The sequence below is a fragment of the Balaenoptera physalus genome (assembly GCF_965194825.1).
Source record: "Balaenoptera physalus genome assembly, chromosome: 16".
Lineage (NCBI taxonomy): Eukaryota > Metazoa > Chordata > Mammalia > Artiodactyla > Balaenopteridae > Balaenoptera > Balaenoptera physalus.
The window spans coordinates 9,086,826-9,114,173 of record NC_138898.1 but is presented as its reverse complement, the minus strand read 5'-3'; the positions used below and the strand labels follow the sequence as shown (position 1 = coordinate 9,114,173).

The following is a 27,348-nucleotide window of genomic DNA, read 5'->3' as shown; positions in this document are numbered from 1 at the left end:
TCAAAAAGCTCCCAACAGATGACCTGCAGTAATGAGCATAGGAAGGGAGCAGCATTGCAGAACATTCTACCTGATGGGAACACAGATCATGGGAAGGGCATTTCCATAAAGCATAGAGTGTCTTTCCACTCTTTCCTCCCCCTTTATATCCCCTGGCCCAGCCCCTCTACTTGCGGTCTTGCTTCTCACTTTCCAGTTCCCATTCATTCATTTACTCATTCATTCATTTTTTTCATTATTATGTTTTAATTCACTCATGTATTCATTCTACCATCTATTCATCAACTTTTTAATTACTCATGTAGCAAATATTTATTGGGCTAATAACTTCAGATTAGATTTATTGGGCTCTTTCTATATGGTGGATTTCTTGATAAGTATGACGAAACTAACAACAATAGCAACCAGCATTTATTGAGCATGTATTCTCTGTCATGCACCATGAATTATTTCATCTTCACAAGAGTTGTCTGAGGTAAGATGCTGTTATTAACAGCATTTTTACAGATTGGGCAAAGTGTTTTAGAGGGTTTAGGTGAATTGTCCAAAGTCACACAGCTGGTAAATTACAGGGCCAGGGTTCAAAATCATGTTTATCTAATGTAACACACATGCTCTTAACCACTACTTGGGGCAGCCTCAATAGATCTGAAACTCGAGGGTTTGTAATTCTCACTCAGTAATGAATTCATAGGGAAGTGGTACCTGATCTGTGTTATAAAATGTGGACAAGAGAGTAGTAAGAAAATGATTTAAGAAGGTATTCATTCCAATCAAAAACAACATACTAAACAAAACAGTGACGCAGAAACCCACAGTATGACCCCATTTTCCCAGCATAACTCATTGAAAAGGTATTAATATGTCATCATTAACTTGACAAAACCAAGTGGTGAGTTAGGAATCTTTCCATTGAAAATGACTGGAAATCAAAAACTGGCTTGAAGAATGAAGGAATGTTGGACTTCCCTGGTGGTGCAGTGGTTACGAATCCGCCTGCCAATGCAGGGGACACGGGTTCGAGCCATGGTCCAAGAAGATCCCACATGCCACGGAGCAACTAGGCCCATGCGCCACAACTACTGAGCCCGCATGCCACAACTACTGAAGCCTGCATGCCTAGGGCCCATACTCCACAACAAGAGGAGCCACCGCAATGAGAAGCCCGCGCACCGCAACGAAGAGTAGCCCCCACTCGCCGCAACTAGAGAAAGACTGCACACAGCAATGAAGACCCAATGCAGCCAAAAATAAATAAATAAATAAATAAATTTAAAATACATTTTAAAAAAAGAATGAAGGAACACATAAATTTGCATCACCGAAAAGACCAGGGGCAGGGCTAGCTTCAGGTACAGTTTGATCTAGTGCCATCAAGGACCAGCTTTGTTCCCTTCTATATTTCCTCTCTGTCTTCCACAGAATCAGCTACTTCTCCAGGCTTCAAATGAGTTCCCATTGGCAGTTCCATGGTCTTCTGTTTTAGTAGCAAAGAAGTTGTTCATGTCTTTGTATCTTCATACCACACAGACCGCAGAAGGAGTGGATCTCAAAGAGTTGAGACACTTCTTTTGTCCCAGAAGCCCTAGAAAACTTCTCCACAGATTTTATTGGTTTTGACTGGGTTTCTTCCATCACGAATCAAACCATGGTAGCCAGAGGGATGAGACAGGACAGGATTGTTGGCTTTAGCCAATCGGAGTTCACCCCCTAAAGCTGGGGGAAGGATCAGCATCACAAAAATGGATTGGCTGATCATGGGAGAGAATTACACTGCAAATGGTGTTGTCTGAAAGAGGAAGATGAACAGAAGTTAGATAGGAAAAACCACTGGGGTCCACCACACCAAACTATTCAGTTTCTTTTTTTAACTACTGAGTGCCCAAAAGTATCTTCCTGAAGCATAAGGCAGCTCAATTTTGAACTGCACTAAATTGGCAGTGGAGTTGGCCCTTCAGATCCGTGGATACTGCCTCCGATTCCCCTTGGTTGGTTGAATCCACAGATGGGGAACCTGCAGATCTGGAGAGCCGACTGTACTATGTCATTTTATATAAAGGACTTGAGCATTTTTGGATTTTGGTATCTTCTGGAATCCTGGAACCAATCCCCTATGGATACTGAGGGACGTCTCTATTACCTTATTCATTACCATCTTGGAAGCATTTTCTCCACTAAATGCAATAATATTTCTTTAATGTTAGTAAGTGTAGTATTTTTTTCACTCCCAAAGTGGCTCAGAAGTTCCAACGTTCAAAGTGTCTTGAGTAGGATTATTGTCACTACCCTCCTTTATATCTGCTTTGTGTCCTGACTAAACAAAAGGTATCGACTTGCAACACTTCAATTAAAATCAGATTAAATACTGTGTTTCTTTACAGGGGTGGTACTTCAATTGCAATTCTTTCCATGTTGTTTATTTGACATATGTGTTTGGCGTGTGTAAACTGTTGTGATCGCTTTTCTTTTTGTGACATTTTTGAGAAGGGGAAAAGTCTGCATGGCTCAGTGGCTGACACAGTTTGTTACAAGCGGCAATATAAAAATTTGAAATTCTTAGACGATTTAGCATTTCCCCTCCCAGACACACTATTTATCACAGAGAAGTGATATTCTGGGGGACTCAAGCCAATCAGAGGATGGGAGTATAATTTTTACAAAACAAATGTATGTATAAATTATCACTCTCTCCTCTCCTCTCCATAAATAGTGACACTAATAGATCCATAGCCTGAGATACGGGAAGGGATGCCATGTTCTACAACAATTCATCTTGTCTGGGAAGGCAGAGCTGAGAAATCGGATCAGCTAAGATGCACAGCTATACTTTAGCATCGTCGGGCGTCTCCTGACTATAGTGGTTGAAGGAGTGTTTCTTGTCTAGAAGAGGGTGCTTGTGTGTGTGTATGTGTGCGTGTGTGTGTTTGCAAGAGAAAGGGAGAGGGAGGCTTACAGTTTAAGGCATGATTGAACCACAAATATGTTTTACTTGGTTGGCACAAAATTTCTACAGTAGGGAACTTTTTACATAAAAGTTTAGATTACCATCTTCTTATAAAGATCTTGAGATCTTTCCTAAGGGGGAAAACAATAGACTGGAGTCTACAGTGGTTTTGTATAGTGGTTGCCACCTTTAGACAGGTCATAAGCTCTCCAGTCTGCCTCAGTCCCCACCATTCCCTGTTGCCTCAAATCCAATATGTTTCGTTTCGTTACCTTCCTGGATACAACAGGCAGTTAAGTTTGTGGGCCTTAATATAATGAGAGCCACATGCACTAATAATCCAGTGACTTTTCAATCCACTGTCCTTTCAAATTTTGCCCAAGATATAGGCACTGAGGGTGGAGAGAATCTGATTTTCCTGTAAGACTTTTTTTTTTTCAGAATCAGTACGACTTACAGTTTACTTACATTAGTTGAAACAGAGTCAATATTCTTTTAAAAAGTAAGACAAAATATTTCCAACTATTCTGCAGTTTTAGTTTTCCTTTGGCATTCTTTTGTGACTTTTCTGAACCAAGCAACTTCTTGGGAGGTATATTAAAAGGTTTAATATTCACAATATAAATCACATCCCTTGTAAATCACAGCACACCACACATTATGTGGTTCTGGAATTTCTGCTAACCACAACTGCCATCTTTGAGCTGACTACAAATGCTGTGTATGTTAGCTACAAAAATCCTCAGCAAAAATATTCCAGGGCTAATAAATGTTATGTTTTTGTATCTTTGCCTTTTTCACTTTACAGTGCTATATCTTTTTATCAGAGAAGGGGAAATGTATATTTTTCCAACTTCTTCCATTAGTGTTTCTAAACTTGTTAGAGATTAGTACTTTGGGCAGCTCTCCAGCTGACCCACCACTCAATTCACTTCTGTGCGAGAAGGGGAAGGCATGGTAGAGGAATCATTGAGTCACAGAATGTGTGAGCTTAAAGACTTGGCACTGGGAATCTGAAAAGCAGAATTTTGAGAAATTTGCCATATTTTAATAAGTATATTATAAACTATTTTTGATTGCCTGTTTTTTATTGCATACTCAATGTGTGTACCTAATTCAGGAGTCAGTAAATTATGGACCAAGGGCCAATCTAGCCAGCTGCCTTTTTTTGTAAATAAAGTTTTATTGGCACACAGCCACACCCATTTATTTACATATCATTTGAGGCTTCTTTTGTACTACAACAGCAAAGTTGAGTAGTTGTAACAGAGGCCAATATGGCCAGCAAAGCAGAAATATTTACTGTGTGGTCCTTTAAGAAAAATTTTGCCAAACTCTGATCTAATTCTCTAACATGGTAGAAAAATGTCATTGCTTGTTAAAAGCATTTTTTAAAAAAATGATTAGTTCTCCCAGATATAAGCTCCTGTACTCCTCTTCAGGACTCTTGTGACACTTGAAATTACCTATTCACTGGACATCTTCATACTAAAAGCTGCTTAGGAGCCTCTGTTGGATCTGATTTATCAATTAGGAATGCTTTTAACTGCAAGTAGCAGAATACTTCTAACTGTGGCTTAAACAATGAAGATTTGAATTATCTCATCTAATACGAAGCCTGGATGTTGATGAGTCTGGGTTTGATACAGAGGCCCCAGGGTTGTGCAAACTACAATTGCTATAATCCCAGTGCTAGAACAAGACAGGAAGCTAGTGGATATTCAATAAAAACATGTCAAATGGCAGATGGATGTATTGATGGATGAATGGATATATGATAGACAAAATCTTTCAAATTTAGTTTAATTTGGTCCCCACGGTGGGCAACAGAGGACAGCAAGTAAGGGGTCCTTTGTAGTAAAAATGTGTGGACTTCACTTTATCTTAACCTCTTCATTTTACAGATGGGGAAAGTGAGGCACAAAAATAGAAGGTTAGATATTACTGTGAATTTTTATGGTTTTTGATTGTCCAACATCCATGTGCCACCTTTCTGGTAACAACTCCTTAATTTTTCTTTTAAGAACCAAGTCTCTAAAACGATGTGATTGAAGTGAGGCAGGTGGCAGCCCTACCCTCAAAGAGAGCATCTGTCCCGGGTTCGGCAATATTCCATCCCCCTGACTTTAGTGACTGGTCCAGAGTTGAGTGCAAGTCCCAAGGTCATACAACCAGAAGGAGCATTAAGCTTCAGCAGGTGCTGCCAGAAAAAAAAGAGCACAGGCCAGTCTCTAACAGCCCCTGGTCCATAATATGTGCTCAGCAAATATTGGTTGAATGAATGAATGAATGAGTGAATATATGAATAAATAGCATCTTTCTATGTCAGAAAGGAAGGGTCCTCAAGGACCAGCTGATCTACTCTCTACAGAGCTAGCAGTAGAATCCCAGTCTCCTGAAAGCAAGTCCAAGGTCTTCTCTATTCTCCCTTCCCGATCATGGCAATAGGAGTTCCCGATCTTCCAGTAACCATCTTCTGCCTCTGTCAATGGCACTACTTGTTTTCCTCAGTTCATCTGTTTTCTCAAGTCCTTGAGTGCTTCCATTTCTTGAAGTGCATCTTGTCTATGTATTTGAATTCCAGTTCTTTTCAATTGCAGCGAAATGAGGAAGATACTAATGACCTTTTGTTGCATTACTGTGCCCACTAAGGGACTTAGGATTTTATCCTGGCTCTCCACCTTCAGTCCTCTGTCTCCATTCACATCTCTGACCAGGCGCGTCTTGAGGTCTCTCTCCTATGTTCCCAAACCCTCCAGTGTGGGCCAGAGCACGTCCCTGTTCTGATTCCACAGTGCAGCTTATACCAATGGTCCCCTGGGCTGACTGGTTTTAAGAGGCTCACCTGGACTGTGGAGAAATCTAGACCTTAGACATTCAATGGAGACATCTCCAGGGCCCTTGGGTGTCCAGTGGGCTGTGTTTTGAGATCCCTTCCAGGTTGGGGAAAGAGGAAATACAGTGTCTTTCAGTAACAGGTGGCATCCAGGTGTAGCTTGCTCAGCTGGGCTCCATCTTGGAACTTCTAATGAATTCTCCAGCTGGGGTGGGTCACAGGCCTTGCATTCTCTTCCACCCCAGCAGGACTGCTGTGGATCTCAACAGTGGTTGTGTGGGGATGGTATAAGGACTGCTCCTTTTGAAAATATTCCTGAAATTTTCCCCTTCTAGGGAATTGCAAACTATTTTGCACCATGAGGAGCATCATGGAAGAGAATGTTTAATTCAAACAAGTAGTTATCTGAACATTATGCTCTGTGAATTCAACCATCAACCATTAATTCAAAAGTTTGATGTAAGGAACTTTTAAGTAATATAGATATCTGTTAAGAATACATTTTTTAAATATTCAAATTTTTAAATTTGAAAATCCACTCTGCCACTTACTCACTGTGTATGTAACCTTGAACAAGTTACTGAAACCAGTGGTTCTCAGATGTGGTCCCCAAATCAGCAGCAATATCACCTGGGAATTTTTTGAATGAAAATCTTGGGGCCACCGCCCCAAACCTACTGAATCAGATACTCTAGGGAAAGGAGTCAGCAATCTGTGTTTTAACAAGCCCTACAGGTAATTCTGATGCACACCAAACCATTGAGAACCACTGGCTTAAACTATTCAATCTGAGTCTCCTTATATGTAAAATAGGAGTAATATAACTTGTCCTTATAAGGTTGTTTTAAGGATTAAAATCAATAGGTTTTGCACGTAAAGCACTTAGCACAGTGTCTGGCTCTTCGTATGCACTCAATACATGACAGCTACAATCAACGTTATTGTTATTTTGTTATTACTGGATTTCTTTTCTGGGTGGCCAATGAATTAGTCTATGTCTCTACACATCTACCTGAGAAATAGTGAAGAGGGAATGTATTTTAACATTAATCATTACAACAATAGCTAATTTAGTGAACTCCTACCCTGGGCCAGGCTAATCACTTCATGATCATTGCATTTGATCTTCGTTTAAAAAAATGGTAAGACAATGGTGCTATTATTGTCCATCTTTTACAGGTGACAAAACAGCTTAAGTAACTTGCCCAGAATAACACAGGTAGTGAGTGAAAGAGTCAGAAAAAGAATTCAGAGAATGAGTCTCCAGAGCCCGGGTTTTAAGCAGACCACCATACTGCCACTCCAAAGTGGTTTGCAAAAGGGACTATGGGGTGGCCATTTTCATACCTACAGTGTCATTGCAAAAATCAGATACTCACTACCACATATGCATTAACATCATAGCTATTGATTAATTATAGAAGAAGTCTCTGGATCAAGTTTTGGCTCGAAATGAGTTCATTTTATAAGAGGATCTTGTAGCCGTCCTCCATGAAGGTCTCCATGATTCTTTATTTCTGCCCAGGCACATTGGTCGTGTGGTCCTGATGGGGGATAATTTGCTGATGACAGGACTAAAGACAGCCTAGCATCTGTCACCAGAGTTGTTCCTTTTGGGTCACACTTTGAGGCACTGATTACCTGAGCCCACAGAATACATTCAAGTATCCATTAGATGAGAGAATCAGCTAGAAAAAAAAAATGCTTCCTTTACCTACAGAAGGTATATCTTCAGGTGAGGATTAGAAAGAGGAAATGTGCAAATGTGACCTGTAATTATCGTTAAGTAAGTAATAAGCAGAGGTACTTATTAACATGGGTTTGGGGGCCCAATGATAAATGCCAAATTTATATCATTTTTCAATACCACAAAAAATCTGGCCCATAAAATACTAATGACACCCTATAAAACAATTTAAAAATGGGTAAAATTTTATGTATATCAAAGGAATTTCAGAACAGGCTGCTGAATTTGTAAAATAAATATATTTAAACACCCATCAAATGATGTTCCAGAGTAAAATAATATATGTTTATTCAGTGCAGCGTTCACTTCTTCCCAGAGAACTTTTAAGGTACAAATAGGCTAGGAACAAAACCCTGCAGGTTTTCTTATCTAAGTGAAGCCAATGAGTTTGTCCTTCATTTGAGAGTTCCTGCCTAAATCTTCGAAGCTGGACCTCAAAGATATTATAAGATGTTCGGTTTAATGTAAAACTTCCCTGTGTCCCTAAAATGACAGTATCAACAATAGCACCACTGAGCGAACACTACTTTTGTCTTCTGCCTTTTATTTAATTTTTTTTCCCTCTTCTTAGCTCCACCCCAGCTAGCTCTTGAAAGGCCTTCTGTTCTGTCAGCCATAATGACATCTGCTGGCGGAGACAGGAAGTCATAAATCTGTAGGTCCCCTCTCAACCAAACCTTGTTAATGCTGCCATTTATCACAAGGGCTGGGGTGCCATCTCTGGAGGGCTGGACGCAGAGAGTCCATTTTCTCCCATACCCCTTTCCCAAGAGAGCAACCATTTTAAAAAACAGCCACTTTTTCATCTCGCATTTGCAGACCTGAAAGTCAGGCAGATGCAGTGTGCAGCTCTTGGAAAGAAGCCACAATTCCAGGCAACAGTATACTCTACTTGATGTTTCAGAACTGAAGGAAAGCAGTTCTGACCAAGTTCTGTCCTTCCTCATTTTAAATCGGCCCCTAACTGCGTCCAGGAGAGGAACGGAGATTTCCTCTCTCTGAGACGCTCTGCCTCCCTGTACCTTCTTTAAGGGCAAAACTTGCTACAGTGGGAGTTGAAGGAGGATTACGGAAACTCAGTTCCTTTGGTTCTGAACTAATTCAGGATGGTGTCTGGGTTTTATTTCTTAGGAGTTCATTGCACCCTGAGCCTTGATTCAAGACCTGTGCTTGTGCAGGACATATTCTAGCTTCTGTTGCTTGAAGTGTGGTCCCCGGAGCAGAAGCATCACGTCATCCGTTCGAGCTTCTTAGAGACGCAGCGTCCCAGGCACTCTCCACCCACTTGATCAGAACCTGCATTTGAAGCCAGATCCCCAGATGATTGCTTTATACATTAAAGTTGGCGAGGCCATGCTCTACCCCGGGGTTCTCAAACCTGGCCCTTATTAACATTTGGGGATAGATCAGTCTTTGTTTGCAAGGGCCTTTCCTGTGCACTATAGGATGTTTGCCAGCATCTCTGGCCTCTACCCGCTAGAAGCCAGTAAGTAGCACACCCCTGAATCGTGACAATCAAAAACATCTCCAGACATTGTGAAGTGTCCCCTGGGAGGAAAAAGCACCCCTGTTGGAACCCTGCAACTCAAAATGTGGTCTGTGAATTCACAGTATCTTGTTAGAAATAACACCTTCTCAGACCCCACCCCAGACCTACTATATCTGAATTTCTCGAGATGGAGCCCAGGAATCTATTTTAACTTTGTAGGAGACAATACACAGGTTAAAATTTAAGAATTGTTACGCTGCGGAGTATAAACAGGGAAAAGCAATGCGGTAACTAGACATTCTGTGATGCAAAAGTCCGCGTGGCTGCAGCATTACCGAGAGGGGGTGATGCATGGTGGCTGAGTATACCAGCTAGAGCCAGATCGGGAGGGTCTGAATCCAGGCTTCCCCATTGGCTGTCTCCATAGCCTTGGGTAAGTTATCTAACCTCTCTGTGCCTCAGTTTCTTCGCATGTAAAATGGGGACAACAAAAGCAATTTATCTCGTCGAATTGTTCTAAGGATTAATAAGTTCATATTTTAAAGTGCTTAGCATAGCTTGTGGCACCAAGTGCTTTGTAAATGTTAACTACTATTATTACCATTTGTTTAATTTCCCTGTCTTTCCCTAGATGTTTAAGTTCCCTAAGAACCAGGCAGGACCTTTTTTCCCTGCTGCGTCCCCAGCACCCAAGCCAGGGCCTGGCCTGGAGCAGGTGCTTAATGAACCTTAGTGGGAAAAGAGGATACGCTGAGGGGAGAAGAGGGCACTGGCGGGCGCTCTCTGCTGCCCATGGCTGGGACCTGTGCCCTGCCGCCTTTGTACTTTCTGCATGAGGATCTGAGCTTCCCCGATTGGCTTCTGTCCATTGGTGCCCTTGCAAATTAGAGGATTGAGCTGATTGAGTTTTATCCTTTAGTACAGATTAGATTAAACCTCAGGTACAGCTGAAAGCACTCTGTAAACAATAGTCAATCAAAAAATGCTAGAAAAAGAATGAAAAAGCTAAAAATGTGGGAGTACTTTCTACGTGTCAGGTATTGTGCTAAGTATGTTATGTTTGGTCACATAATCCTCTCTGAGCCCCTAATGGAATTGGTGATGTAATTATGCCCATTTTACAGATAGGAAAACTGAGGTTTGGAGAGGCTAAATAACTTGCCCAAGGTTATAGTCTTAGTAAATAGTAAACATAGGTCTGTCTGACATCAAACCTACACTTACCTTTCTTTCCTAGTGCCTACCTGGGCAGCACACAGTGATTCTGTGTCCTGTATTTTCTATGGACAATCCTAATTTCAAATGTTCTGCTCCCATCTTATGCTTAAGAACACACTTAAGTGTTGGATCACGTCTTTCATCTTGTTTAAAAGCTTGAGCTATGGTAATAATGAGAACTCTACTCTATGCCCCTACTAGACATATAACAAGGAGAGAGACCCCTGCCCCGGTGAGCATACTTGTGGGGAGAGAGAACACTGACAAAATCAGCGAATGAAAAGACTTCTGGGCTTCCCGGGTGGCGCAATGGTTGAGAATCTGCCTGCCAATGCAGGGGACATGGGTTCGAGCCCTGGTCTGGGAAGATCCCACATGCCACGGAGCAACTGGGCCCGTGAGCCACAACTACTGAGCCTGCGCATCTGGAGCCTGTTCTCCATAACAACAGAGGCCGCGATAGTGAGAGGCCCGTGCACCGCGATGAAGAGTGGCCCCCGCTCGCCGCAACTAGAGAAAGCCCTCACACAGAAACGAAGACCCAACACAGCAAAAATAAATAAATTTATAAAGTTCCTACCAAAATTCTTACCATAGGAACTGTGGACTTCAAATTGCAATCCATTTGCACAGAATGTAACAGCTAAAATTAAAAAGAAAAAAAAAAAGACTTCTAAGCACTAAATACATTATAAACAATAGCACTAAAACAGAGGGAGCAACTAAAAGAGGCATCGTGTGAAGCTTTCAAATACACTGGGCCTTCGCTAGATCGTTATTGAAGGTCTGCTGTTTATTGAAGTTCTGCTGTGTACCTGGCACTAGGCTAAGTGGAGACATTGCAATGAATAAGAGACAGTCTTGGTCCTTGACCATGTGAAGCTCCCAGTTTGGGGGATTCCAATGCAACAGACATCGCCTGGTACTCGGCCCACTTCTCCACACTCCGCTTTAACTGCCAGCACCCGTGGCTCTTTGCCTGCAGGGAAGGCCAGGAGAGGCCCTCATCCCAGCTCTCAGGATGGAATGTAGATGGATACCCCAGCTCTCTCATACTTCAGAAGGGATATCTCAGAAGTGCATAATCTACACTGACTCCCAGCGTTCCCCCAGCAGGATTAAGTTGCAATTGCCCGCTGTGATAACCTGCTTGGTAACACACCCCTATAGCCTGCAACCTTTTCTTTATTCACTCCCCCACTTCCCTACTGGAGTTTTCCAGGATAATCTCCCAAATAAACTACTTGCTCTCAAATCTTTATCTTGGGGTGTGTGCTTCTTGGGGAACCAAAAGCAAGACACGCAAACCTTCAAGACACACAAGAGGATTTGCAACAGTCCCGAACTATTCAACCACTTTACGTCTGTGGGTTCCTTAGCTGTGTTGGCCTTCCCAGCAATAGTTAAGCAGAAAAGACAAGCTGTACTGATGGGCGAACACAGCATCCAGGACAAGTCACTTTGGCATAATCCTAGCAAGCAGGGGTAGAATCTCATGAAATTTTCAGGACAATAGGACGCTTAATGCCTAATCATAATAGATAAGACATGCTCCCTGATAAGACAGAAAGGTGTTCTCAGAGCAAATTATATCATACTCTATTTGCTTCTGAAAGTTGAGGGGTACCTTTGGGCACACAGTTCTAATGAGTCCAGGGAGGAGAGCTTGATGCACAGTTGAGGTGGCATAAAATATACCGGAGCCCAGAACTTAAAGGCTGCTTGTCACATGGTTTCCAGGCTGTTCCGGTCCTTACATTCACTTAATGTCTTCCTGTGGTTAATGAAGTTGAGCAATGGATTACTGGGCCAGCGACGTGGTCGGGATTCTTCAGCAGCAGCAGAACACTGTCACCAACTGCAAGTAGTCACCTCCAAGGAAAATGTGATATATGTTCAATCAAGCAGCTCCTATACCCCAGCCTTCCCACTCAGCAGTTGTCCTGTTTAAAATACACATCATGCTTAATTGCTGTTGCAAAACGCTACACCTAACCACATCAAAATAGTTCTTAAAAAAAGAGAAGCTAATGACTTATGGAGGATTTATTCACAGAAGCAAGCTTGCCAATGCCCGAGCATCCCCAAACTTTGTCATCCACCTTAACTGTTTGCAGGGAGCAAATTTCCACCCAGTACAATAAGACATAGTGTCTTCTGTGTTGGTTGAGCAAACCCAGTCTAATGGACTAGGTGTTTCAGGATGTAAAGAAATGAATTAATTAGCATTTATCAATGGCTGAAAGGAGAAAATTCAAACTCCATATTATGACCAATGATGTGCACACTCCCCCCCCGCACCCCGCCCACCATGACTCACCTCTCTTGCCTCCTTTCTGCTCCCCTTTCCCCGGGCTGGCTGGCTGGCTCTCTCAACCTGGGACCTGGCAGCTGCATTTTTGTGTTTTAGAAGCAGAGAAATCTCTTCCAATTTCAGGCTTTGGCTCCTGGTTGGCTGCTTTGTGTCTTCCAGATCTCAGTTTAAATGTTATCTTCTCAGAAAGGCTTTCCATGACCCCCACCCTGTGTGGACCCTGCCCCCTGCACTCTCTGTCACAACACCCTGCTTTACTCTTGCTGTCACTCTCCACCATCCATCTGGCATGTCCTCTTGTCCAGTTCTCCCCTTCAGCGTGATGCTGTACCAGGTGTCATGGGAGGGTAGGAAATAACCAGAGATTGCTACCTTAAAGTTTTCACAGAACAGTTACTGGAAGAGAGATATCCTGAATGAGTTAAATGACAGAAGAGGAAGGCAATGAATTATATCCTCAAGGGCAAAATCGTATGGTACACTGGCTCTCAAACTTGGCGGCATATTGGAATCATCTGGGGGCTTTAAAAAATACTGATGGCTGGATCCCGCCCTCACAGACTGATGTAATGAGTCTGGGGTAAGACCCGGGCACTGGGATTTTTAAAATCACCCCAGTTGATTATAATATGCAGCAAAGTTTGAGAACACTGCTTTTTTTAATTGAAGCATTATGTACAGATAAGGAAGTGCACAAATCAAAAGCATGCTGCTGAATTAATTTTCACAGACTGAACACACTAGCATAACCAGCACCCCAGTTATGAACAATACCAGCCCCTCAGAAGCTCCTCATACCCACTGTCAAAGGTAACCTACCCGATATTCAAGATGAGTTCTGTCTGCCTGTATGCTCATATATTTGGAGTCATACTCTACATTGAGTCTCTTTGTTTGGGGAAGATATGGACTAGAGAAGTTTGAATCACATGGGATCCACCCTGGATGGCTTCCTGAAAGAGGCAGTAATTAAGGGAGGATCTGAAGGAGGCAATAGGTAAGAGAGAGGGAAGAGAAAAGAGGGAGGGAAGGACAGCATCAACTGGAAAGAGGCACACAGGCTGAAACGCTGTACAGCCCTATCTAACAAAAGCCCTAAGATATTTCTAAAGTTTATCCTTCCTTGCAAGTATGCTTAGCTCGGTATTCAATCATTCCACAAAATTTTTACTGAACACCAATCCTGCACTGGACTTGGAGACATATAGGTGATAGAACTTATGTTTTAATTAGGGGAGACAGAAAATAAAGAGGCAAGTACATGAAATCACTTACATGTGGTTTAAGTGCCATGAAGGATGAGAGAAAGAGTGGGACAGATAGGGTGGGCAGAAGGAAGTGATGTTGGAGTTGAGAGTAAAGAGGAAAAATGGATCTGGGGGGAGGAATCTTGCTGGAGGGAAGAGTAAATGCAAAAGCCCTGAAACTTGTATGGGAGACATGACAGAAACTAAGACGCTCAAGAATTTCACAGGCTGCCCCGGTGTCCAGCAATCAGGGCAGTGACTAGCGTAAGGTAGGCACTCGGAGAATATTTGCTTTAATTGCGTTGGGCTGCAGTCCAGCAGTAAGACAGGCAAACTACACCCCCGCCAAAAATATAATACAATAGATATGTGCTTTAATGGGGCATTCATGGGCCACTGTGGGTGCATTGAAAAGGCTCCTCAACCACCCTTTTGAGTGAATCCAAGAATAGATGCCCTGCCTGTCCCTTGCATGCAGCAACTTCTACTAACTTGATTCACTTGTTACAAAATTCAACCCTTGCCCAGGGAAGGTTCCAGTGCCTGGCACCTTATCAGAATCACCTGAGAACTTACAAAATTTCCGATTTTCTGGCTCCACCCTGGGATCTAATTTAGTAAGTCTGGGGTGGGGCCTGTGCTTCTCTATCTTACCAAAAAAATCCCCGGGTGATTTTGATGTTGAGCCAGTGTGGGAATAAGTGTTCTAGAAGGTATGGTTGAGTCATTCCAATCAGCTCATGCCTTTACACATCCCAGAGTTTGAGGGTTGGATCCTAGGATGCTAAGTTCCCTGGAGACTTAAACATAGCGTTATTCCAAGCCACCAACTCTTGGAAGAAGTTTCCGAAAGTGCCAGAGTCTGTGGTTTAGTATTTTACAAATTCTAGACATGCCCATACCACCTTCCTCACATTTTGCCATCTTCACATCCCACCTGAACCACTATTTATTCTCTGTTGTTCCTTAAGTATATTTATTTTTAAAACCCATGAATTATATTAAACTTTAGATTGCTACCATAAATGGATTGCTACCATAAATGGAGAGCAGTATCTTTCTCTAAGATAGAGGTAAACAAAGTGAATTCAATAAAAAAAAAAACATTTTAAAAAAGTCTAGCCAGAGGCGGGTGTCCCCTTCCTCCCTCACCGCTCCATGTGCATCCCTCCCGAAGCTGCGCGCTCGGTCGAAGAGGACAACCTTCCCTGATAGAGGAGGACCGTTCTTCGGTCAAGGGTATACAAGTAGCTGAGCTCCCCTGCTAGAACCTCCAAACAAGCTCTCAAGGTCCATTTGTAGGAGAACGTAGGGTAGTCAAGCTTCCAAGACTCCAGACACATCCAAATGAGGCGCTGCACGTGGCAGTCTGCCTTTAAAAAAAAAGAAAAAAAAAAAAGTCTAGCCAGGTATTCTTGCCTCTCCTAAGCTTCTGAGTCAGACATCTGTGGTTTCTTGGTTGAAAATAAAAGTTAGCAAGTGATAGGCACAAAAGACATACTAGCACCAAACAGACACTTCCTCAGATTGAAAGGGAATAACAACCTTTTCACTATGTGATTCAACATTTTTCAATGTTATGTCTACACCACTGAATGACATCTTGGTACCACTGTGTTATGCACCCACTGGGGTAGCCAAAATCTTTGTTGATAACCAAGCTATATACTCTACAGTAGTAGCAGTAGGAAAAAACACAAATTAATGAAAGAACACTCTAGAAGTGTGGGCCCAAGAATGAGTTCATAGCCAGCTAAAAGAAAGTTTTGCAGAAGATATTGTGAGCTCCCCATCCCCGACTATATAACCAGCTATTGAGAAAGAGGCAAGAGTGGAGGTAAAATTCGAGAAGAATCCTGGAGAGCAGCTAGGAGAGATTCTGTAGCACAGAGTCAACTCCTCCTGCCTGTTTCCCACCTGATTTACTCCAAGGCTGGGTCCAGCTCCTGAACTCCCTCTTTCCTAGTTCCCAGTCTCTTGGATGTCATTTTACAGATGTTTTCTGAAGGCAAGGATCCTATCTTATGCATTCTAGCATCTCCTGTGCTCAGGGCAATACCTGGCACCTAACACAGTAGATATTTGTTAAATGATTGAATGGAATGCAAAGGCCAAATCAACGGGCATAGGGCTTCTGCAGAATATGGCAGATTCAAGGTGAGCTTACTGCAATCTTGGTCTTCTTTCTGTCCAGGCCTAATTCTGTACCTCCTGATCCTATAACTGTGGTTCCTTAATGACAGGACTGTGGAGTTTTCATTCAATAAGCTATGGTTCCTATCACAGAGCTCCATAAAGGTGTGTTGGGTAATTAGAATTAATTAGTACTAATGCCCCTTTTGCTGACGTAGCCAACTATGAAGTGGGGTTTTCTCTGCCTCATTGCCTAAGGACTAGGCTGGGATTGAGTGGGGCTGGTAATGGGTGGAGGCTGCCTGGGTGATTTAGGGTGAGTGAATTAACAATTTGTACCATGTACGTGAGAGGGAGAAATGAGCATTTGCCCCTGTGCAGGGATGTTAAAAATGATTTAACAGCACTTTGCAAAGAGTGACAGTAACATCTTGCAGCTGACTGGTAGGATGGACAAAGTTTCCTGTGGCCCAAAAGAACTGTTTAGAAAAATATCTGTGGGACGGGTCACCCTTGGTAATTCCCCATGAGCGAGGGCAAAAGTGACAGGTAGGTTGTAGGCAGAAGGCACCACAGATCGTACAGGTCAGGCCTCGTGTGCAGTGAGTACATGGCAGGGGGCGGGAGTGAGGAGTGGGCGCTGGTGAAGCCCATCACAGTGACCACAGTAACAATGTCACCCCTTGAACTCCTAAATTATTGTAATGATTACTTTAATATCTAAGCCTGAGTTGGCTCTATAGTTAGCAATCTGGGGTAGGTCTGATTCCAGAACAACAAGGGCTTTTTTAGCAGAAGTTTTTAAACTGGAATGAGCAGGAGATTCACCTGTGGGGTTGGGAGTTGTTTGGTCAAAATGCAGATTCCAAAGCCCTTATCCAGAAGTTTCTGACTTAGAAGGTCAAGGGCAATGGGCCCTAGAAGGTTCTGATTAGGAGATCTAGGTGTGACTTTACCTCCTGGGTGACTTTGGGCAACGTCTGGATACAATTTTGGTTGACACAACTAGGGTGGAAGAGTCTGGCATCTAGTGGGTAGAGACCAGACATGCTGCTAAACATCCTCCAATGTACCAATGGCCTCCACAGCAAAGAATTATGGCCTCAAAAGGTCAATAGTGCCAGGGTTAGAACATTTTCTTCTAGAGTAAGGCCTAAGAATGTGCATTTAACAAGGGCCTCAGGGCATTTTAATGCAGGAAGGAGAAGCCCTTGGAAAGACTTAGACAACAATGCCTGGCTTTTTATTCTAGGGACATGCTGTCAGAGTTCCCTTTTTGCCTAACTCCTCCATATTTAGGACTCAGCTTTGACTTGACTTTTCCCAGGAAGCCCTACCTGGTAACTAAGCATCCTCCATTCCTCCAAGTCCAGGTTAACAGCCCCCCCTTCTAAGTACAACCCCTGTCCCAGCAGGCCTCACTTGCCCCTTTAATTGTCTCTCCCACTGGAACAACAGTCCCTTGAGGGCAGGGTCCATGTTCAGCCTGTCCCCAGCAGCTCAAAAGGTACCTGGCCCATATCAGGGCTCTATTGTCACATGTTGGCTCAAATGACATCTCCTGCATGGAGGCTAGAGCTGCCCCCTCTTTCGGACACTGTCACAGAACCCTCTTGTAACAAATTCTTGGAGCTTTTCACTCTGAAATTATCTTATTGGTTTGCTTTTCATTCATTCAAATATTTTACTGGGCACCTACTACATGTTGTGATCTTTGCCATCGCTGGGAATATAAAACCCCTCCTCCCAACAGAACTTATATTCTACAGGGGAAATTTGGACAATAAAAATAGAAAACTGTATATAATACATGTGATAATATGTGTGACATTGGTAAGCCCAGTAGAGAAAAATAAAATAGAGAAATGGAATGGGGAGTGGAGATGTGTGTGTGAAACTCTAAGTAAGGTTGGCCTCTGGGAGAAGGTGACATTTAAGCAAAGACTGGGTATCTGGGGGCGACTTGTCTGCTCCTCATTAGAACACAAACACTGAGAGGGCCAGGATCTTCCCTTTCTGTATGGCTGCTGTGTCTCCAGAATAGGCACCTAGTAGGTGCTCAGTAAATATTATTTAAACAAGACAAAAAGAGGACTATGTGATTAAACTATCAAGGAGACAGATGGGAGATTCTTGTTTTTATGACCGTCCAGGGACTAGCAGGAAGGTGGGAGAGGCAAGGGCATTAAATTTAAGGGGGTGGGGAGGACATCTCTGTGGTTAGATTAAGAGATTTAGAGGATGGTGGTCATCACTCCAAGGTGCCCACCCCCTTCCCTGCCCGAAAGGAACATAAGTTCTCATGCTCCTAATATGGTTAATGGTCCTGTTAATGGTCCCTGCGGCTCAGCTCACCTGGCCCCCTGCGTCTCCTGCCATCACCCCACCCCCTTTCTTCCACATCCCCTCCCTTCTCACGCCTCCCCCACGGGGTGTCCCCGAGCCCGGGGGGGGGGGCGTGGTGGAAGGGGGGTGGCGCGTCGCCGCACCAGAGAAGAGGGCGCACGGCGGAGCCAGCCCCGGTGGCACGCCCGGCTCCCCGCCCCCAGCCCTGCTCCCCGGCGGGACACTGTCCCTTTAATAGACTCCCTCTGCCCGGCGTTCTGCGGCTGGGGAGTAAATTTCTCCCTGTCATCAGGTCGCGGGGAGAGGAGGAGGAGGAGGAGTTTGTTAATGTTGAGTTTGTTCCGCGGGATCGATGTTTGCTGGCATCGCCTCGCCCTGTCTTGTGTGTGTGTGAGAGCGTGTGCGTGTGTGTGTGTGTGTGTGTGTGTGTGTGCATATGTGGGGGGTGTGAGTGTGTGTGCGAGAGGAAGCGAGAGTGCGTGCGTGCGTGTGAGTGTGTGTGTGAGTGTGTGTGTGTGTGTGTGTGTGTGTGAATTCCAGATTTTCTGTCTTTCCCAAACCCGCTCCTGTCCTCTAGCATATCACTCACAGACGGGGATCCGACAGCAGCCGCAAACCTACAGTGAGTGATCTCTCTGCCCCCAGCGCGAATCCGCCATAGAGATCGGCGAGGAGGAGGAGGAAGAGGAGGAGGAGGGAAAGAGGGGAAGGAAGAAGAAAAAGAAGAAGAAACCACTACCTTCCCAGGATTGCCTTTTTTTTTTTTTTCCTTATCTTTACGCGCGCGTGTGCGTCCCTCGTCCCTTCCATCCGAACCCGGTCTTGGATGTTTAATAAAGAAATCAAGTGTCTCAACAGTCACCAAAAAAAAAAAAAAAAAAAAACCAAACCAAAAAAAAAAAATTCCAAAAAGCAAAAACAAAAAGAGAGAAAGAGAGAGGAAAAAAAAAATCCAAAACAAACAAACAAGGCAGAACCAACCTCTACTTCCAACCAGCCGGCACAGCCGTCCGTGTCTGCCACCCAGAGAGGGGGGTCTCTGGCCCGTGGTGGAGGAGTTGCAGGGGGGATCGTCAGGGGGACAGAGGCCGAGTGACGCCCTAGGAGCCACCGGGCAGGAGGCGGAGGAGACCCAGAGAGGCGAGAGAGACCGCGGGCCCCCGCGCGCGGCTCGGGGCTGGGGCGCCAGAAGTGGGACTGGAGCGAAGTAGAGCGATGCCAAGGAGGAAACAGCAGGCACCCAAGCGGGCGGCAGGTAAGAGAAACGGCTCCGCTTCGGGGCTGCCCGGCCGGGCTGCCCGGTGCGCCGAGCTCCGCGCCCGCCCTCTTCGCCCCGGGTGCCCCAGGACGCCACCCCCCTCGGCTTTCGGGGGAGTTCGCTCCGGGTGCCCCTCTCCGCCCGGCTCATAACCCCATCCTCTCTCGCCTTCTCCAATCTCCCAAATCCTCCCCTTTCCAGGCTCCGATGGGGGGTGTTGGGGGAAGCTATCCCACCAAGCCTTCCCTCCTTAAACTTTTTTTCCTCCACCCTCTACCCCACCCCTAACTTTCTCCCAGTCTGCTTCTTGCCTCTCGGGCCGAAGTTGGGTTGAGGATTTGGGGTGCGGAGTGGGGAGACAGTCCTTCCACCCCCGCATCCCTCCGCGTGGTCAGTGCCAGTGGCTTCTGGCCTCGAGGGACAGCGTCTCCTCTGGCTGGGGTTTGGGACGCTGAAGTGTGAGCAGTGCCCCAGCCCCGGGCTGCAAGGCTGGCTTTGGGGCGAGCCATAGGAGTTTAGCTTTGATCACCAAGGTGGAAAAAAACCACCCCAGGAAACGAACCTTTGAATACGTTTTCTAAGAGGATCCACGTTTGGAAATCTAATCAACACTCTCCCTTCTCTTAAAAAAGGGGAAGAAAAATGCCCCTTGAATATTGAAACAACTCTGGATTTTCTTTGCCCAGAGTGAGTTGCAAACTTTGTAAATTGATTTGTATGGTAGGAACTATCCCATCTGAATTCTTACTTACCACCCCTCCTCCAAAAGAAAAAGGAAAAAGAGAGGAACAGGTTAATGGATCAGTACATTAGATCTTGTAAAGGATTTTTTTTTTTCCTTTTGGGTTGCTTAATTGCTTTTTTAATAGTATGCTGGGGTTTTGCTTCTCGGAAGTGTGATATGAAAGTTCATTTTTCTCCTCCCAGACCCACCCACTGAAAAGTCAGCTTTCCACTTGATTGCTAGTTTTGATTTGACATTTGATTGATCACCTGTCATCTCGCTGCCTTTGATCTATTCATTCTTGATATATATCAATAAATCACTCACCATGGTAACTCAGAGTGCCAGTGACGCAAGCCTTGCCCTCTAGATTCAGAGCCAGACATGCACAATTATTATCTTGTTTGGCTTTTAGTGTGGGCGTTTTTATTTCTTTGTGTCCTTCAGTTGAATTGGGCTTTAGCAAAAAGCTTAAGTTTTTTTCCCCCTTCTTTCTGTCTTTACCCTCATGCTTTCGGCAGCATCAGTTAAGGCGGGTCTTCTGCAGAGCCCCCCACAATATTTCCTTCTGTTCCAACTCGAGCGAAACATTAGGGAGAAGAAGTTCGGTGGAACACTTTCATAAACTTTGAAAAGCCACCCTCAGAGCAAATCCAAAGTTAGTCACAAATCTGGGCAAAGTGGGTGTTTGTATCTGAACATGCTGGACCACCAAGCTCATCCTCCATCGTGGCCTGATTCCAGCATGAATGGCAGTACATGTGCTTTGAGATATCCACAATTATCTTCCCTTCTGAGTGCAGATCCGTAACCGTGTATAGATTGGTTCAAATTGCATGGGGAAATATCATTTACGAAGCTTTGATTCATGTATTTCCAAGAGCAAAATAATTTAGGTATTTTTAGAACCGTATCTATTTAGAACTTGCCTAGTCAATGAGGTGCTCTTTTTTCAACTCTAGCTACCTCTTTTGCAAACAGTTTCTTCCTCCTACCCCTGTCCTTTTCTACATTTAGCTCACTTATTTTTTAAAACTTAGATTGCTTTGCAGTCTGAACAGCACTGGGGTGTGCGCTGGCCTTTTAGACTCAGGAAGACTGAGCCTGCTTCTTTCAGTTCTAGCAACATAAATTTAAGTATAGCTAGATTATTAGAGATAACGTCCTTATTGTTGTCCCAAAAGAGAACCCTGGGCAACAGTCCAGCAAGAAGTGATACTGCCCTGAAAATTACTCTTTTTTTCCCCCTGTTGTTCCGGTAAAGGCCAACAACTAGGCAGTAATTTAAATTACCAGAATGACTGGACATGTCTCCTTTGGTCAGCTCATTACAAAAAGTGCATTGCTCAGAACTGCACTACTTTGATTATAATTATGCTCTGATCAATGAGGATCCAGGTGTACGTAACACAATGCTGTATCACATTATTTAAATTCGATCCTTTTCATTAAGCTGGTGTCTATTGGAGCTAGCTTATCTATTTACTGTAGTGTGTGTATGTGTATGTGTGTGTTAGAAAGTTCTGACTGTAGTTTCAGCTTTCTGGCCTATTGTGTTCCTAGTGTCTTTATGTGTTTGTTTTCATGGCTTTTATTATTTTCACTGGAAGAAGTGGAAGCCCTTGTCAAGCTGAAAGGGAATAATTCATTTTGTACACAATGGGGCCCCTCTTACGGTATTTATTTACTCACATATTACCAAAGCAGGTATTCTTTCATGTAATATTTCTTTCGCCTGAAGTCATCGATGCTGTACTCTGTTTTAGCTGACGTGGTTATTCACGAGTAAAGTTAGCCACTTTGAGATTCTTTAGCCAGTTAACGTGCAGGGAGAAGAACAAGGTGGGTTCTAGGATTGTGGCCATACTAACTTTTATCACTGCTTAAAATTAAACAATGCACAACTGTAAGTAATTATTCCCATGGGCTGATGTTGAAAGCTTGATTTCTAGCTTGATGAATGAATAATGTAACATCGAAAAAGCCTGTGAGTGAATCAGAACTGAGACTCTCTTTCCCAAGAACTGTTTGAGGCAATTTGATTCCTTTGCATTATTAGTTTTAAGTTCCACGTTTCAAGGAATCAATTACGGAACTTTCTAATAAAGCAGGTATGCGGTTAGAATGAGCGAGATGATATGATAAGTGATGGGGGATGTTAGTCTTTATTGGTTATATTTCTCCCTCCTGTAAGGGAAGGGCTGTGAGGTAGGCAGTTCTCTTTAAGGAAACAGCTAAGTCAGAACATTTCCCTCCGAAATGTCATTCTTCCTGGCTTTCTAAAGCTATGCTATTCTACCATACTATTACTTCGGGCAAGGAAAAAAGTTTAGAAAGCAGCCTGCAGTACCCCAGGGGTTTGTGTATGTATAAGTGTGTGTGCTTGCTTCCTTGGATGTATATTTCACTCACCACTCAAACGTATCTACTTTTACCTGAAAATATTGCAGGATTCTGTACCAGCATCTTTTCTCCCTATCCATTGTAGGGAAGATAGAGAAGATGGCAGAAAGGTAAAATAAAACAGAACAGTGTTTTGATTTGTTTGTGTTTTGCAAGACGCGGAGTAGTTAAAAATTTTAAACTGTAGACTTACACTGTAACCCTTCTATTTTCTACAATCTATCGCAGCCTCTGTACATACGCATGTGTAATATATATTTTATTTCACCATCCTGAACTCTTGTTTTTATATAATGCCAGCCAACTGCAATAGGACGCAAAATCTTTGGGCATCATATACATATGAATATCTAATGTATATATAAATTATAGGCGTCTGCTCCTGCCTACTCAAAGAGATTAAATGTTTTCTTCTTGCTGACTCTCAGAAGCTATTTGATAATCCAGATCTGAGGAGAGTCTTGCAGGAGAGAACAGCTCCCTCAATTTATTTTGTTTATTTAATATGGAGATGAATAATGCAGATTTTGTTTTCATGAATGTCCTTGTGTGGCAGTAAACATTAGACTATTAGCAATCATTACTTAAAAGTTGCAATTTGCACCTTAATAGCATAGGTTATTTACATGGGAAACATATTCAGCAGGGACAATTCGGAATACTGCAGTGGAGTGTAGAGATGACCTGAGCGATCTCCTTTTCAACCTCCTGATGACAATGACTGGATTAGTGGGCAAGGTTTCAGCAGTGTAAACCAGCAGGGCAGGGGGGGTCAGACAGCTCAGGGTGAAGTTTACCTTTAATTCACTGGCAAGTGGAATGGGGTTCAAGAGAATAGGAATCGGGGTGGAGTCCCGACCCTGGCACTCTCACTTTGTTTAAGCACACTTCAGAAAGACAAGTTCCCATCTTGAAGATGTAAATACCGCATGCTATAGACCCCTTCACTTACCCAAACAGTATGATTTTTAACAGATGAATGGAAAAAATAAATACACACCCCCACCCCCAAAGGGGCTCAGCAGCGTGAACTGTTCAGGCTATTCTTGTTATTTAAGGCAGATCCCTGAAAAGAGAAAGGACAGGTACCTTGAAATCACATCCTCCACACAGTGTTTTGGATAGAAATTGATTGCTTAACTGGTCCTTTTCCCACTCCCCTCATGATTTCCTTCTCCCTCCTCTCCCCTCACCCTTAAAGACCCAGATTGAATGGGACATCTCAAAAGCCCATTTGTTGTAAGCACTTATTGATTTCATTTTTAATCTGCCATATCAGGACACAATACATTAACCCTAATCAGCAGACTGCAAGTGATAGGGAGTTCTAGTGGAAGCCAGGTAAGGAAGAGGGGGCATGAGAAAGTTCTCGACAATGAAAATCTTCTTGAGGCTTGGGGGTTGGAGATCAGAGGCGACTTTTGAGGAGGGTAGAAGCATTCCTCAGAAATACTCTGCATTTATTTTTCTCCCACCTTACATTTATTTTTCTCCCAGTCACCTCGATTCTATTGCTACCATTCGGGAAACCTTCACACCCAACAAATAACTCCTAGGCATATTTAGCAGATCTGTCCCTGGAAACATCTTGCCTTTTGTCACATTCTCCAACAGAGGCTTATGCTTTCATTTCATCCCAGCTGACTTCTCACTCATTTGACGGAATTTCTCCAACTGGATAATACCTGTGTTGATCTATTTATCTTTCCAGTGGCTTGGGGATTGTACTCTCAATCGAGCAGGTTTTAAAGGGGCACTGAGCCTGGCATTATTTAAGGCCACTGAAATGATGCACTTCTGCTCGTCGCTGCAGCTGAGCTTAGGGAAATCAGCCAGGAAGAAAACCTAGGCCCTGTTCATGTTTATGCCGGGTCTGTAATTAGCTGACACGAGTTAAATGTCCTGAGTGGTGCTTCCCTTCCATCACTGTATCTGTACCATCAATTTTATTTAAGTATGTCATGGTCTGGGAAGACTCAGCCACTATTTCAAAGGCAGTATGTGTGTCCACCCAAGTCCCCCTTAAAAAACACAAAATTGCCTAACAAATTCTATATTAAGACCAGGCATACACAGAGTATCATTTTCGTTTGATGCAAAGTCAGTTGGAAACGCATTAAACTAACAGAGAGTGTCTTGCATCGCTTCCCTGAAGCAGTGCTTTTTCATTACATATTTAATTACAACAAATTGAGAGACTTTTATAAAAAAAAATCACAGTGATATTAAAAGAAGCTTGGCACACAAATAATTTTATTGCTTCACAAGTTGACAATGCTGCTTTATTTTTATTTCTTTGGGAGAAATTTATTTTCATTTTCTAATGTTGGGATAAATACAGAATGTCTTCCCCTACGGTCTGTATCAGGGAGATCTCATCCTTCTATCGTCCTAGAACCTTTTCACCCTGGAAGAGGGTTTTTTTAAATCTATTTTTCAGTAATTTGTAACAATTTGTATGTTTAAAATTATTTTAAGTTTTCTGAGTTCCATTTAAAGTTAGAAATTCTTCTGTTTCTGAGGGTGACCTTTGGCAAGCAGCTCTTCGATTATGAAGGAGCTTAGTCATTCTAACCACATAAGAAATAGCTCGTTGAAAGTGTTTGCTTGATTACCTGGATATTGCAGGGAGAAAAAACACCCTACAGTTACAGGCCTCTAGCATACTACAGTGTTTTCACTGGATTTATAATTTCTTTTTTTTTTTTTTTTCCTGCTACTGACCTGTCAGTCACTTGTTTTAGGAACTTTTTTTCAGAAGAAGGGATAGGCTTAACATTGAAAGTCAGTTTCAAGATACACTGGGTCTTTAAGAAATGATAATAAAAAATAGAGACTTTAGAGACCAAATATCCACTTCTGGGCGATGTCTGCAAACTCAGAGGATTCTCATCTAACTTGGACATGCGTCTGGAGTGTCTTCAGCAGCGTGGCCGTACTTGTGTTACTCGTTTTGCCAGAGGGTAACTGTCGGACTCAGGTCCTTTCCAAAGATATTGTATACATACACAGCCACACAGAGAAGAAATCTCAGATGCAAGTGGGAATTGCTGATATATTTGTTTCCAAAGCAAACTCCATGGGTGAAATGATTAAATAATTCGGAGGGATTCGAAAGTCATTAAAACAGCCATGTGGAATTTCCAATTGTTGCCTCTTTCGGTCTTTTGTGTTTCCTCTACAGAAAAAGATGTCCTCTGGGCATTCTCAAACATTTTGTGATGCCAAAGTGATGCCTAAAATTGTTTAAAATTTTAGAAATTAAAATTCAGGAGGCACGGCTAGCTAATCCTATTGTTAATATATCAGTATTATTTAGCTATGCTTAACAACAGGGAATGCACAATGCAAAAGTTTTAGAGATAATGAGCTTAGAGAAATTACATGGGGAAAAAAAATACCTGGATCATATTTGAAAGGATTTGTCTTGAATTTTGCTCATCTAAATGAGAGTTTCCTTTCCATTTGTGTTAATTTAAAAAAATAGTTTCAATATCCCTATAACTACTACCCAACCTGAAGCAGGGTCTAACAAAGCTCTCTCTGGATGTACAAAAATATAGGACGTTGTAATGCGCATCCCCTTTTTAAAAACAGTTTTAGAAAACCAAATATGGGCTTGAAAACTAAAAGCAAAACCTCAACAAGATCTATAACACAGCCAGCTCAGGGTTCAAGATCGAAAACTTTGTTTCGGCAGGGTAAGAAGAAAACAGCGTTGCACTTTAACTGCACATCTTCCCCCTGGCACAGGAGAGGCAGTGAAGCAGGGAAGATTTTTAAGGAGCTTTTTAGCTCTTCTGCATCTCTCTCCAAAGACTAATTTAATTGAAAAGCTGTAGTGTCCGTTTATGCCAAAGGAAAAACCTCATGTTTCCGTAAAGCTGCTAGGCGCTAAGGTGGGTTTTTTAAGAAAGCCAGCGTGCTGCAGTTTCCTTTAGTACAAAAATTAAGATCACTGGCCTTAATTAGTTGAGTGCTTTCAGAATTGAATGAATACTCTGAAATCACCCCTGAGCTTTCTTCTTCAAGCTACATCTAAGTCATTTCTATGGAAATTATACAGTTCAGATATTAAGGTGGGCAGAACACAGTTACTGTTGTTTTTTAATTTTATTTATTTATTTTTGGCTGCGTTGTGTCTTCGTTGCTGTGCGCGGGCTTTCTCTAGTTGCGGCGAGCGGGGGCTACTCTTCGTTGCGGTGCGCGGGCTTTTCACTGGTGGCTTCTCTTGTTGCGGAGCACGGGCTCTAGGCGCACGGGCTTCAGTAGTTGTGGCACACAGGCTCAGTAGTTGTGGCTTGTGGGCTCTAGAGCGCAAGCTCAGTAGTTGTGGCACACGGGCTTGGTTGCTCCGTGGCATGTGGGATCTTCCCAGACCAGGGCTCGAACCCGTGTCCCCTGCATTGGCAGGCGGATTCTTAACCACTGAGCCACCAGGGAAGTCCCCACGTTATTATTTTTAATGAAAATAGTTACAAAGTGCAGAATGAGATAAAAAGAGAGTTGGCAGCGGCCATCGTGTTTGTAATGAATCTAGAAGAAACTTCCTTAAATGTTTTTCTGCGCCATGAAAAATCCATGAAATCTGGTGATTGGTGACGCGGGAGATACAAAAAGAAGACAGAAGGTCAAGGTCTTCTGTAGGGGAGATTTGTGTAAGCAGGAGCAGCAGGATATACATATTTC

At 43.2% G+C, this 27,348-nt stretch overlaps 1 protein-coding gene and 1 long non-coding RNA gene across 10 annotated transcripts in view; one reads left to right on the top strand and one right to left on the bottom strand.

Annotated features, from left to right (window-relative positions):
• Positions 1-405: 405 nt before the first annotated feature.
• LOC309644579 lies at positions 406-19,346 on the bottom strand. 4 transcript variants are annotated; one of them, XR_014254503.1, is made up of 5 exons: positions 19,256-19,343; positions 12,555-12,960; positions 11,862-12,106; positions 10,827-10,877; positions 406-1,789 (listed from the first exon to the last, which is right to left on the bottom strand). It is a non-coding gene; the product is annotated as an uncharacterized lncRNA (long non-coding RNA). The 4 variants fall into 4 exon arrangements; XR_014254500.1 differs by having other exon boundaries at positions 10,827-12,106; positions 12,555-12,944; positions 19,256-19,346; XR_014254501.1 differs by having other exon boundaries at positions 10,827-12,177.
• The window catches only part of TSHZ2 (teashirt zinc finger homeobox 2), a 444,239-nt gene continuing 435,364 nt past the window's right edge, over positions 18,474-27,348 (top strand). For 5 of the 6 annotated variants that reach the window (XM_082428374.1, XM_082428372.1, XM_082428375.1 and 2 more), the window contains exon 1: positions 18,474-19,529. In XM_082428374.1, the coding sequence (XP_082284500.1) occupies positions 19,490-19,529 (40 nt within the window). In that variant the 5' untranslated portion in view covers positions 18,474-19,489. The remainder of the gene's footprint in view (positions 19,530-27,348) is intronic. The other variant, XM_082428370.1, reaches the window with a different exon arrangement.